The 13,237-nt window shown below is 42.2% G+C and overlaps 1 protein-coding gene across 2 annotated transcripts; it reads right to left on the reverse strand.

Moving 5' to 3' along the window:
- Positions 1-679: 679 nt before the first annotated feature.
- On the reverse strand, positions 680-13,205 carry ankrd24 (ankyrin repeat domain 24). Of its 2 annotated transcripts, XM_085397438.1 has the most exons (23): positions 13,076-13,205; positions 12,773-12,841; positions 10,927-11,057; positions 10,401-10,489; positions 10,250-10,314; positions 10,064-10,121; positions 9,820-9,890; positions 9,634-9,740; positions 8,729-8,901; positions 8,071-8,093; positions 7,708-7,800; positions 7,234-7,353; positions 6,988-7,107; positions 6,732-6,861; positions 6,389-6,567; positions 5,582-5,745; positions 4,331-5,109; positions 3,912-4,228; positions 3,017-3,250; positions 2,378-2,554; positions 2,133-2,294; positions 1,782-1,847; positions 680-1,069 (listed from the first exon to the last, which is right to left on the reverse strand). In XM_085397438.1, exons 2-23 carry the CDS (start codon positions 12,806-12,808, stop codon positions 1,001-1,003), a joined length of 3,363 nt encoding a protein of 1,120 aa, XP_085253564.1. In that variant the 5' UTR covers positions 12,809-12,841; positions 13,076-13,205; the 3' UTR covers positions 680-1,000. The 2 variants fall into 2 exon arrangements, with proteins under 2 accessions (XP_085253564.1, XP_085253565.1); XM_085397439.1 differs by lacking the exon at positions 8,071-8,093 and having other exon boundaries at positions 7,708-7,781.
- Positions 13,206-13,237: the final 32 nt, after the last annotated feature.

The following is a 13,237-nucleotide window of genomic DNA, read 5'->3' on the forward strand; positions in this document are numbered from 1 at the left end:
AAAGATGAGGTAAACTTCAACAGTTTTTTTGCGAGATCCAGATCATTGTCATTCTTTTGTATCTCCCCTCAGGAATTTCCTGGACCTTTTCTTCTATGATTAACTGACTGACCTTTTGTTAATAAAATGTATTAAAAAAAGGTGGGTTGTCATTTGTGAGCATAAGTTTAACCATCTAACCAACAAGCAAAAGATCCATGTTTAGATCCCACCTAATAGGGCACAAATCCCACTGGGGTTGTGTTAGGAACGGCATCGGATGATCAAAAATGCAGTACAACTTTTTGTGAGTAAGGAAGCAGCTGAAAGTTGTTTACACCGTGTTTTTATCCTCACAAAGTATAAATGGTTGTATGCACGTATTTCAGGCATATTAGTTGGTTCAAATATTGTGTCTCTAGCTTCCTTAATGTATGTGTATAGCTGCTGCAGAGGGTCATGGATCAGGATGGCCAGAACAGCATACTGGCTTACATACTGTAAAATAAGGACCCTTAGTGTTTTAAATACGCATTTGACATATTACTATGCATTTTTCTCGCACACTCCATAGTATAGTTACTGGAATGGATCCTATATTTGTGTGCTAATGTATCGGGTCCACAGTTAAGCCCAGAGTCAGTCAACCGACACTCTTTGATGGATCACTTTAAAAAGAACACAGTGAACCGCAGAGAATTTATCTTCTTTTTTTAATTAAAACTATTATATAAAAAAAAAACAAATCAATGCATCTGGTATCGTCTAAATATTCACTCTGTCACATTCACATTCTGCTTTCATAAACTCCTCACATACTACACAATAAAGGCACTCCATGTTCCATTTTTCTATCGGTTGTTTGGGTTACTACATTACAAGCATGCAGCTATACCTGACCACAGATCAGTTGTATTTGGCTTTATACTGGGTACTGGTCCCACAGGCTGCTGTGATAGAGCTGCTATGCTGCCCTGTAGAGGGGACTGGAGCTGAGAGAAACTTGCAGATGCTCTAAATTTCATTGCCCCTCGTGTGTCATCTTCAGGATCTGGAGTAGCAAATGCTGCACCTCTTCATCCATGCGACCCTGTTGACAGACGATGATGCCATCTTGAAATGAAAGGTAACCGATACTGCAAATAGCAGTCCAAGATACTTGTATTTCCAGAAAAACAATGTCACCAACTAAACATTACAATAACTGTCCCATTTTAAGAGAGGCATCAAGAAGACAATTCCTACCTGCTAAAAGCATTAAAGGTAAGCAACTATGCAGCCAGCTCAACAACATAGAACAATAAATTATAGCTAGCACGCCAAAAGGTAATAACAAATGAACAATGAACTGAACACTAAAAATCACTGTGATCTAGATAAATCAACTGAAAAATACAGGCGGCAGCCAGTGGTACCCCTCAGGCTCCTATTAGATATACCTTTGGTATCAATTTGACATTGACCTTGAGGTCAAGGTCACTGAGATCTAAATTTGTCCGAGATTTATAGTAGATACACCTTTGTATCAGTTTGAAACTCCTATGTTGCATCATTCTGGAGTTATCACACTCATAAACGTGTGTGTTAGCGTTGCCTGCCTGGCAGGATGACTACAGTACTCCGTCTTTTACAGCTGAGGGTTAAAAAGTCAGAACAACAGGGTCAACAATGTGTACGCACCTGATGTAATTATACAAAGACTGCTGTTGTGTGATCCAAAGTAGACACAGACACACAAACAAATCCTCAACAAATTTCCATTTCAGTCCTAATTGTTGTGCATATGAGTGCACTGAACTGACCTGCACAGCTGCCAGTAAGTGTGAGCGGTATACAGTCACCACTTTTTTGTGCTTTCTCTCCCAATCCTGCAAAAAAAGGACAATATCATTATCATATTACAGTACAAATCTGTCTACAACCCAGTCAGGCCTTTCCAGTCATCAAGTGTAGATCTTTTAACTGTTCCCAGAATTAGATCCAAGTGCACTAAAAGCTGACTTCAGTTATTGTGGTTGTGTTCATTTGAATAAGCTCCCTGCTGGCCTCAGATCAATTATATCTATCCAAACATTTAGAATGAAAAACCACTCAAAACCTTTTTATTCGTCCAGACTTATGAGTACATTTTCACTTTGAATCTAATAGATCACCTGGAGCTGTTGAGTGAGGATGGCAATCCTATTCTGCAGAGCCATTTGCTGTCCAGGGTTACCATGATGGGTTGATGAGGAGGAAGAGGTGATTCCGAGAGGAGGCGAGAGAGCCCCCAGGGCCTCTTTCAGTCGGAACACCTCCTTTGACAGCTCTGTTATCTGCACACATATTGAACACATCACTTTTCACAACCTTGTTCTTCAAGAGCAGCCGTGAACTTCATGAACAGCTAGCATCTCACCTTGCGGTCCTTCTCTTTCACGAGGCTCTGCGATTCCTGGATGTCTTTGTGGAGTTCCTGGATATGGGTTGACTGGGCTTGTAGTTCAGCAAGTTGTTTTTGAACTGTGGCGAGCTGCGACTCTGCGACCTGCCGCTCACTCTTGTTAAAGAGTGCCTCCCTTTGTACCTGGAATACCTGCAGTAGACAAATAATACCAACAGTCTCATCCTGCCTCTTAATAAAAAAAAAAATCTCTGCATTTAGCCGTTTAGTTTATTATTTAAATGCAACAGCAGATGTGAAGGAAAATTCAATTTGGAGTGTCCCTAAAATGAGATTAGATGTACTTTATTTATCCCACATTTGGGAAGTTAATTTTTTTACAGCAATTAAAATCAATTAAATGCAAAAATATATAATAAAAACTTAAATTAGTAGGATAGCTGTATTGCTTTCTGCTGTTTTGTTATATTTTGAATTGGTAGTGCACAAGCAAATTTAGTACATGACTCAGATGGGTCATTGCAGCAAAAAGTACAGAAGTAATGGAGTAGGATAATGTAAAGGCAGGCAGGAGGGCATCAAGGCCCACAGCTACTGCTGCTGTTGCAAAACAATAACATCTGAGGTCTCACATAATATCATAGACACACAGACCTCAGTGCAGGTCTTCTCGTGTTTACGAGTAAGATCGTTGAAACGGGCCGTGACGGCGTTGATCTCAGCCTGCAAAGAGAGCCGAAGGGCCTCGTGATCCTCCTTAGAAATCAGACCCTGTTCTGCAGCCTTCTGGGATTTCAGCTCTCTCAGTTCCATCTCCTTCTCACTCAGAGCATCCCGAGCTGCTGCTGCACCGCTCTCACTTTCCTGCAGGGCGTGCTGGAGCTCTGCCTGTGAGACGAGCCAGGATTAACTGAAGAGTTTTATTCCGTCTGACCATGTGTGCATTTAAAACAAACTTCTAAAATTTGGAAATTCAATATCAGTATTATTATTATTATTATTATCATATGCCATTTAATAATGTGCAAGATGGCAAGGTTCATTAACAAGGGATCTGTTTGCTTAAGAGTTGTGGTTGAATAAAATTAAAAGCAGAAGGAGAAGTCAACTAAAAGCACATGTGCATAGCTCTTACTTCTCTCCATACCTCAATAAACAATTTAAAGAAACTGCAAATGCCCATTTTGTAATTTGTTGTATTTAATATTAAAGATTTTTCAGGAAAAAATGGAGGCATCATTCAGGCCCTGAAGTTTCATGCTTCAGATAAAATGTATTAATTTTCACTGCAGGCAGATTCACTCACAATTAGCTTTTTACAGAACAATTACAGCAACTTATTACTGTATATTGTGCACGTGAGTTAAGGTGATGAAAAAATGTGAACCTGTCCTTTAAAAGTGGAGGAAATGGTTTTCCTTCCATTTATCAACAAGCTTCTTCTGCTGAGTCTATATTTAACATATTTAAGAAGAGCCCGGCCTTATCAGCTACTTTTGATCACTGACCTTTTGAGCTGTTATTATCATATTTGTACATTTCTGCTGACCTTGACTTTCTCATGCTCCTCTTTGGGAATGGCATCCTGCATGGCCTGCAGTTTAGCCTCCAGTGAGGCAGCCTGCTCCTCAGCATGGCCCCGAAGGGTTTTTTCTTCCTGGAGCTCTTGCAGTGTCTGAGCAAGTTGTTCTGACACCGCCGACAGCGCCTCTTTATGTTTCGCAAGTGGCACCGTGTCCTTCAGCTGCAGGGCGTCCTGTGCCCGGCTCTCTCGCTCGGCGCACAGACAATCCAGAGCCTGAGCTGCTTCCTGCCTCGCTACTTCAAGTTCTTCTCTCACTGCTGCTAAGGTGCGTCTGGAGTGCTCTGATTGGACAGAGGCACAAATAATAACACATGAACTCAACCTGTGAACTAAATACAATGGTTTTCTACTCATGCAAAATGACACTGCATTATCAGTTGTACCTGATATGACTGAGGGCTCTGAACTCTCTGAATGCTCTTCCTCCTCTTCTTCATCTTCCTCTTCTCCGTGTGGTGGAGGTCTGAGTCTCTCCAGCTCCAGGAGGGCATCGTTGAGCCTTCTAGCCACATCCGCCCTCTCCCTTGCCAGCTGCTCACACTGGAGTCCCAGATTCACCTGCACCTCCTCCAGCTCCGAGCGGGGCACACATTTCCTCAGTTCTCCCTCTAGCTCGTGCAAACGCTCCTGAAGGCGATGGACCTGATCTCCATCTCCTGCTCCGCCTCTATCTTTTTCTGATAACCTGCTCTCTGCCAGGGCTGCCTCCAACTTAGCAACGTTGTCACGTAGGCACTTCACTGTTTCTGTATCTTCTATTTTGTCTTCTTTCTCCTCTTCCTCTTTTGTAGACTTCTTCTGGGCCAGAGCAGCCTGGAGTTCCTTTACTTTCTCTGTCAGCTGTTTGATTATGTCACTGTCCGAATTGCTCTGACCCCCGGCCTCACCCGTTCTTTTAGAAAGCTCCTCCTCCAACTCTGTCACCCTGGCTCTCAGCTGCTCTGCCTCCTGGCTCAGGCCCTCCTCTGAAGCGCCAGCACCTGCTGCAGCAATATCCCCTATACCACACTCCACAGAAAGCACCCCGACACGCATCTGCTCCTTTAGCTCCTCCAGCTCAGATTTGGAAGAGGCCAACTGCTCCTCCAGCTCACGCAGCTTCTCCTTCAGAGCTTCTGTATTCTCTGAATCTGCAGCTCCTCCCTGAGAGCGCTCATCATCACTGCAAAACAACAGAGACTTGAAGTGAAATTAAGAAAACATGCTATATTCATATGAGTCAGACGTTTAGTTATTACAGAAAACAACACAAGGTGATGTCCTCAAAAAACAAAAAACAAAAAAAACCCCAACGTAAATTCTAATCAATTATAAATATTTAGCCTTTATGAAAACAAGTGACATACAGCTTATTGTTAAACAAACAAGGGTGTAAATGAGTGACTGCTTCAGAATTAGATAACACTTTCTCAGTGTATTATTGAAGTGTTTTGTTGCTTAGCTGCAACACAGATGAGGTTTTATATTTTTTCAAAGAAAAATAATACACATGATGCAACAGCAGTCATGAAGCCTTATGTCACGAGGACTCAATTTGTAAACAAGCACATTTTAGAATGAAGGCCAGAGCCAGTGAACGGGAACTCTTCCTGTGATTCTAGTTTGAAGTGGTAGTATTTCAAATAAATTCTTACTGCTGCTCTTCCACACTTGAAGCCTCTGCTGAAGCCTGGGCCTGAGAGAAGCGCCCCTGAAGGGTTTCATACTCTTTTCTCAGGGTTTCATACTGAACGAGAGGGACAAAGTCCGAACTGGAGGTCTGCATGTCTGTGTCATCCTTCTCGAACATCTCCAACATCTGTACACAACAGAGGTGAAACTATAGCAGCTTATTAAAAACTCAGTTAGCTTCAATATGTGAGCCCAACAGAATGTGCACAGAAAATTCAGGTAGTGTCGTTAGAGTACCACGTTTTTGTGACAGTGTGAGCACATGAGCATATACTGCCAGTTAAATAAACTGAAGTAAAATTGAATTGAAGTCTTTATTGAGTTTGGACTTTTCATGTTTCCAGTGGGGAATGAACAATCACACTATAACAGAATGCTTCATAAAACCATCAGCACTAATAAGCTCTGATTAACTTCAACTAGCATGAACCGGTCAGCATAGAACGCCTGCAAAATGCCTCCATGTCTACATCTGATGTTGCTGTGTTCTATTTATACCTAAATGAACTAACTGCCTGGGTACATTAGTGCACCAAAGTGAAGCATCCCAAAGTTTAAGTGGTCATGACTAATGCTTGAATGAAGGACACTCAGCAACTCTTGAAATAGAATCTTCATCTCTTGCCAGGAAACCAATTAATACTCTTTTGACTACCAATTTATCTTTGTTAATGAGCCAACATAATGAAGGCATGAAAATGGTGTCTGTGCATGTGTGAGAGTAGGTACTTATGCATTAGCTGTGTATTTATGCATTTATGCTGCCTGACCTGAACTTTCAGAACAAGTTCAGCATTCTGGGAAGTAAGTTCCTCTATTTGTTTATGCAGCTCAGCAACAGCTCCTGGGTCTGCAGGGGCAGGAGAGGGGCTGACTGAGTCAATGTCCGTTTGAGAAGAGGCCTCATCCTGAGCAGGGGAGGCTCTGGAGCGCTTGGAGAGCAGCTTTTCTAGAGCGAAAGTTAAAAAGAAACAAAGACAAAAATAAATCAGCATGACTCCCTGACATGAAAGATGTAAGAATACCCAAGTGGCACAGCAATGACACCGGCATGAAGTGCATGCACGCTCTGTGCTAGGGACGGGAACGGTCACAAATATTTGGATCGCATACCTGGGAAGTCCAGCATTTCATCCAGGTCCTCAGAGTCACTCGCCCCAATAACATGGACTGCTTTCAGTTCCTCAAGCAGTTTGTCCCTCTCTGCCTCTGCCTCCTCCAGACGTTTCTTTAGTTGGGAAAGCTAGTGAGCAAACACACATAATATTGGCCACTGCAGTTGCATTCAGAAAGTACAATTTCAATCACTCATGGTTTAAACAAAATAAGGGAATGCACGCAAGGCATTAAGGAGACTCTTGTTCAGTACCTCCTCCAAGGCAGAGAGGGCACTCTGCTGCTGCTGCTCCAAGGCTTTGATCTTCTGGAGCAGACGGCCTCTCTCCAGTCGCAGCCGCCGAATCTCCTCAAACACCTCCTCGTCTTCAGCCTAAAACAAAACAAGCAAAAAACAACCCAACACAAAATAATTAAACCAACAATAGTCTGCCTTTTATGTTAAGATAAAGGAAGAAACCCTTAAAAGCCAAATAAGAGCCAACATTACAGTGCTAACCTGGGGTGACTGCTGGGTTTCTTGAGGCTGGGGAGAGGGAGGTGGGGACTGGGACTGATGGGGCTCTGGAGAGTGGGCAGGAGGAGCTGAACTCTGGGACTTTTGGGAAGGTGGCACACCCTGCATTTTTGAGATCAGAAAAAAAATAATCAAGAGAATCACATCACACAGATCAATAAACAATCCAGTTAATGTCTTGAGAAGCAATGTTGTAGCTTAGAGATTTCACCAAAGAAATGATGGTACAATTAGTATAAACAGGGACACCTGCCAATTCTTTCAGAGTGCCAAGTGGAGCTGTAAACTAAAAATTCATTCACATCTTTTTATTTCCTACAGTCAATCAAAAGAAAATCTCAGGTGTAACATTTCTCAACTATTAAACTAATATCACTTCATGTTTAGGGTACAGGAGATACTGACAACACTGAACAGAGAAATGTTTCGTGCCCACTAACATGTTTCTTACAGTACCTGAAGAGGAGACCGAGGTGGTGGAGGAGCTTTCCGTTTGCGGGGGGTAGTCCCCCCTTGCACTGATGAAGCGGCTGAGGGGGTTTGAGAAGGCTGCATTGAGGTGAGAGGGTGATAACAAGCAAGCAAAGATCAAACTCAACTTAAAAAACAAACAAAAGGGAAAAAATGGAGAAAATCAAGATGAGACAAAAGGTCGCCAACTAAAGAGAAAGAAAGCCAACACAAAGAAAGCAGCACAAAAAAAACAAAACGAAAAAAACAATGACCTCATATTGGAAAACATGCACAATATGATTGCCAAAGTGAGCCATGATCTCATTTATGGAAGGAGTGATGCAGCACAAGAATATGCAACATTACCTCCTCCCCTGCGCCCTCAGAGACTATGTATGCATAGGGAAAGAAACATTAAAGCACTTAAACCTCACTTGCACAGAGACTCAGAAAACAGCTAGAAAAACATGCAGACAATGCCCTGAAATCCCTTTCTAATATGCAGTTTACATGGGTGCCATTCATGTATTATGCAGTAAATCTATGAAAATCTCTCAAATTATTATGAACCGATGTGGTCAGGCATCATGTGCACACCAAATTACCTCCTTCATCTTCTCAAAAAAAGTCAAACATCTGTTTTCCATGTAACCTATCAGCAAAGTCTTTGTTGAGAGATAAAAGCGGAAGCAGCCTTTTTCATTTTTATGCCCCACTTTACAATCACGCCCAGCTGTCCTTCTGATCCACTTCCCTCTATTACAGTTGTTTTCCAAGGAGGCCAATGAGAATGTCTGGATCTGGAATATCACAGCAACTCAAACCATACTCTGGGTCTGATTATCTCTGGAAAGTCACTGTGTACCATGTGTTACAGTGGGGATCAGAGTAGCTGTGTTTTCACCATTCCCAAACATTCAGTAATTTGATTGATTATCTGAGCTGCACTACTGAGACAGGTCTTTTGAGATCTTAGAACAAAAGCAAATGCAAACACTACTGAAAGAAAACTTGGGCCTCATACCTGAAGGTACTCCATCCTGCAGCATCTCAATGATACGTTGGTTGCCTGTGGTTACGCTGTAGTCGGTAGCTTTGTGTCCGAGGCCGTCGACCAGCTGTGTGTTGGCCCCACCTCTCAGCAGAGCCTCTACAGTCTCAACGCTGTCACTCTCACAGGCCAGCATCAACGCAGACCTGTGACCCCACACAATATATAATTACAAGGCAATAAAAAAAATACTTACGATGAGGAATGCAATACAAAAAGAAACTACAGAAGTATTAGAGAATGTTTATTTCTTTCCAGGCCTTCACTTACATATTGTGCAGAGTTATCTCGTTTGGCATGTCAATCATTGCAAAATAAAATATGCTAAAAAAAGGCGCAATGTTTCATTTTGTTCAAAGTTTCCAGTTATAAAAGTCAGGATGTGTTTTGAAAAACAAAAAACAAACACACTGCAGGATACTCAATATGAAGCAGAAAATACTGCAGTTTTTCATTTTATGTCAAATTTGTGTCTTTTCCCTTGTTAATTTTAACCCGAGGACTGTTCTCTAGTAATCCTCTCCAAGGGGCCATCTAAAGCCAACCCGAAAGCTGTTGCCCCAGCTGGAGATCCTGACCTGCATCCCTCCAAATCTCTCGACTACTGGAGTAATTCTATGGGAATCCTTTCTGCAGACCCAGACTGCTGTGGGAGTAATCCTGAAGAGATTTTATTTTTGTTCTAGCTTAGCTAGAGGGTTCTAGTGGTTTCATGACACTTTCTAGTGATGTGAAATTCCAACCTGTTTGACACTTCAGTCATTGCATCTATAATGATTTCAAGAAACAGGAAATGAAGGCCCAAGCAGTCATACCCTGCCTCACCAAGCCATGCAAGGAAAACAATATTTGGGATACTATCAATAACAGTTCACTACCTTCCTTGATTATCTTGTATGTTTGCATTTGCACCTCGACCCAATAGAAAGACACACAGTTCCACTCTACTCATCTGGGCTGCCAATATCAGAGGGGTGGCCCCGTCCTGAAAAAAATAAATAAAAATAAAATTTATTTTGGGTCAGCAAAAACAGCAAACCAAACAGCTAAATTGTCAAACTTACAGTGTCCTGGGCATCCAGATTGGCTTTAAAGTCCCACAGGGTCTCAGTGCAGGACATGCAACCACTGACCGCTGTGAGTATAACCAGCGTTCAGGCAATTAAAAGTTTGCATATAGTACGTTTTGCAATGACATGATTAAATTCAACTGAATTTCTAAACAGAACAATCAATAAAATCTTGTTATAAGCAAACTGTTATGGAATTAAATAAACTGGTGTAATAATTTTATGCTGTAACAGCGACCTGCAAGATGGAGCGGTGTCCTTCCAATGCTGTCCGTGCAGTCTACCGCCATTCGTTCCTGTTAGAGGAAACAAGCACGCATCATTGGTAACCGGATAAATATTTAAAATAATGGCCATTATTTTTATTAATGATTTCAATAATTAATTGATTAGCTATGGTGTCATTGTTGGGGTTTTTTTTTACCTGTAACAGCCTCTTTAAGCACTCAGACTGGCCATTTTTGGCTGCAAGATGAAGGGCGCTGAAGCCTGGAGTCAGACAGTTACATGTATTTTATAAACAGCCCAGTGGCTTACAGGATACAACTATGTTTCTGTTTAATAAAATCCCTCACCAGCCCCATCGGTGACGCTGATGTCTGCACCATGAGAGATGATAACCTCCAGACAATCTAGCCGGCCTCGGGATACAGAGAGGTGAAGCCTGTCAGGAGAAACAGGACATGCCACCACATCTTACAGGTGAGAGGATAAAAATAAAAATGGCTTTTATTTCTGCATTTCTATTGCAAAATGTCACAATTAGTGATCCTTCTCATCAGTTAAGTTTCAGCTCAAGATTCTAGTTACTTTTATTTACACTTGTGGTCATAGATTGACATTCCCTAATTATGGACATGAATGTGATTGTAATTTAAGTTTTTTAATGATTTCTTTGGACAGTTTTTTTTCCAGAGTTTTTGTCTAAGGTGCACTTTTTGGTAACTGTTGGTAAGTTTCTGGCACAGGTCTAGCTGATATTTGACCACTCTTCTTGGCATAAATGGTAGAGTTCATTTGAACTGGTTGGCTTCCTGGTACTACCTGGATACAAATTTTCAACAGGGTTGAAGGCACAGCAGACTTAGGCACTCAACTTACGCCGACTTGCCCTCAGCATCCAGCTTGGTAGGACAGAGACCTTTTTTGACAATGAGAGCTGAGACTTTATCGGGTTCATTCTGCTCCACAGCCTGCAAGAGCCTTTCATCACTCTTACTCCAGTCCTGACTCTGAGGGGGCCAAAACAGAGAACAGGTCACCACGAAAACTGATACCGTACCACTTCTTTTACCATTCAACACAACAGTTGACTGAGAAATATGGAGCAGTTAGAATGGGCAACAACTAGTGATAATGATCCAGTAAAGAAAAGAAAAACACAGTAAAGACAACAGAGCACAACAATTTTATAGTTTATGCAAAATAACTTAAATACAGAAATATTATAAACTACGGAGGCAAAAAAATCACTTATATTTCTATGTGATACCTACTGGCAGCGGTAGCAGGCTGAAACAAGGACAGAACCTCTTCATCAGGCTATAAACAGGCTGTTGAGGATCCATGCTGCTAACAGGGTGTCACACACAACTAAATACAGCTACAGTATACGAAGCCACCGCAGTGTTTCCTATCAGACAATACACACTGCCACCTGGCTTCATAACAATACAAACACACTCCAAATGATCGAGAGAAAAAATCAGCTACCCCTAAGTTTCTTTAAGCTACCCTTTAGAGGTCAGAGCAAAAACACAGCAAAGCTCTACCTACCAGAGAATTTATGCTCTTGTGAAATCATACCTCCAGTGAAAACGAAGGACTGTCACACATAAACTGTGACGCACTTACACATAACACAGCTATTTTCTGTCCTCCCTCTCCGCATTTAAAACAGCATCCTTTCGTCCTGCTCCAGCTGCTAGCAGAGTCGTAACAGTCTATCCACTGCACCACACACACTCTCCCTCCTTTCCTCACTGCCCTCCTTTCTCTAACCTAACATTTTCTCTTGTGCCTTCCTCTCTATAGCCACCTCATTTCTTTTCTTCATTAGTTTTTTTTTTTTTTGCCAGGTCTTCCAACAGTACCCCTTGGCGTCAGCGTCACAGATCTGTGCCTCTGCAGCTTCAGAGTAGGGCCTGTGCGATGTGAGGACTCAGCAAAAACAGGAAAAGGGAGCTGGACAAGCTGCACGCTGCTCTGCAGGTTTGGGACGTCATTTATAGGGAACGGGAGAAAAGCAAGACACAAACACAAATAGGTACAAACCACAAAAACAGGACAGCCCGAACTAGCAATTTTACCTATCTGGCCTCTTGGAGTGTTAAGTTATAGTCCACACAGTCTCACCTAAAGAGGTAACCTTCATTGCCACTAAGTCAGGGTGATACAGCACAAAGAAAAGCCTATAATTGTTCTAAAAGCATCACCACCATGAAAATGCTAACACAAGTAGGTCTAGTTAGATAAACCAGCAACTTTCAGTGCAGCCTATCAGTTTGAATACACCACACTGCATCGTGTAGAGGATTGCTATAATTCTCTGTTGGTTCTTATTTAAAAAGTAAAGTTAACATTTTAAACAGCTTTCATGTGAAAAGGGATGACAGCAGGATAATAGGAGCTATTTGTGTGTGCATGTGTGTGTGTGCAGGTACATGTGAATAATTGAGGGCTACCTGAGATCTCTGGTTACAGCTGCAGTCTGGAGACAGTCCTGCCTTCCTGCTGCTCAGTGACACCAAATCCCACTGCCCCCCATTACACATACACACAGAAAGCAACCTGGGACTGTATAAATGACTACATAACACAGTCCAGTTCAACACCTTAACATTCATTTAAAAACCAAATAACTTGAAGCAGCATATCAGACAGGTGTGCTCCTTTAAAACATACCCACCTGTAAAACTCAAGATGCCACACAACAGATGGCTCTTACCTCAATCTTTTTAAATTTTGCTTTCAGGCTTTTCATAACGGTTGGACAGCCTTTGTCTAAACAGGTGCACTGCAAGGTAAGAATAAAAAAAAGAGCTAAAGTTAAAATGCTAGTGTAATTCTCAGTGGGTCTTAAGGAGGGTTTGATTCATTTACCCATTACTCAGCTCTCAACAGTGGACCAACCACAGGGTTAGTACTAAAATTTGGGGAGTACATAGGGAATGCACCACCAGGCTAGCATCAACACTAACGCAGTTCATGCAGACACACAATTACACAGCTGGAGAAACGTGCAGCCTACCCGTGGACGACCGTCTAGCTCCAGGTGAGGGTTTCATCTGTCCCACGAGCTCCTCGCGGCAAAATACTGAAGTCACTGCTGCCTGGCGGACAGCAAGAATGCGCCCGCCCTAATCGTAAATTAACCAATCAGCACTGCAGGAAACGCCGGATCAGCGTTTGA

This window comes from Rhamphochromis longiceps, linkage group LG23 (assembly GCF_057381845.1).
Source record: "Rhamphochromis longiceps isolate RC_006_pf linkage group LG23, R_longiceps_female_GT1.1, whole genome shotgun sequence".
Taxonomy (NCBI): domain Eukaryota; kingdom Metazoa; phylum Chordata; class Actinopteri; order Cichliformes; family Cichlidae; genus Rhamphochromis; species Rhamphochromis longiceps.

Bases quoted from the DNA above. Each gene is read 5' to 3' on its own strand.
- ankrd24 (XM_085397438.1), bottom strand. From the start codon at position 12,808: ATGAAAAGCCTGAAAGCAAAATTTAAAAAGATTGAG. The intron at 10,122-10,249 runs GTAAAAAAAAAC...TTCCTCTAACAG, and splicing joins GCTTAAAGAGGCTGTTACAG to GAACGAATGGCGGTAGACTG. The intron at 2,555-3,016 runs GTCTGTGTGTCT...TGTCTACTGCAG, and splicing joins ACGAGAAGACCTGCACTGAG to GTATTCCAGGTACAAAGGGA.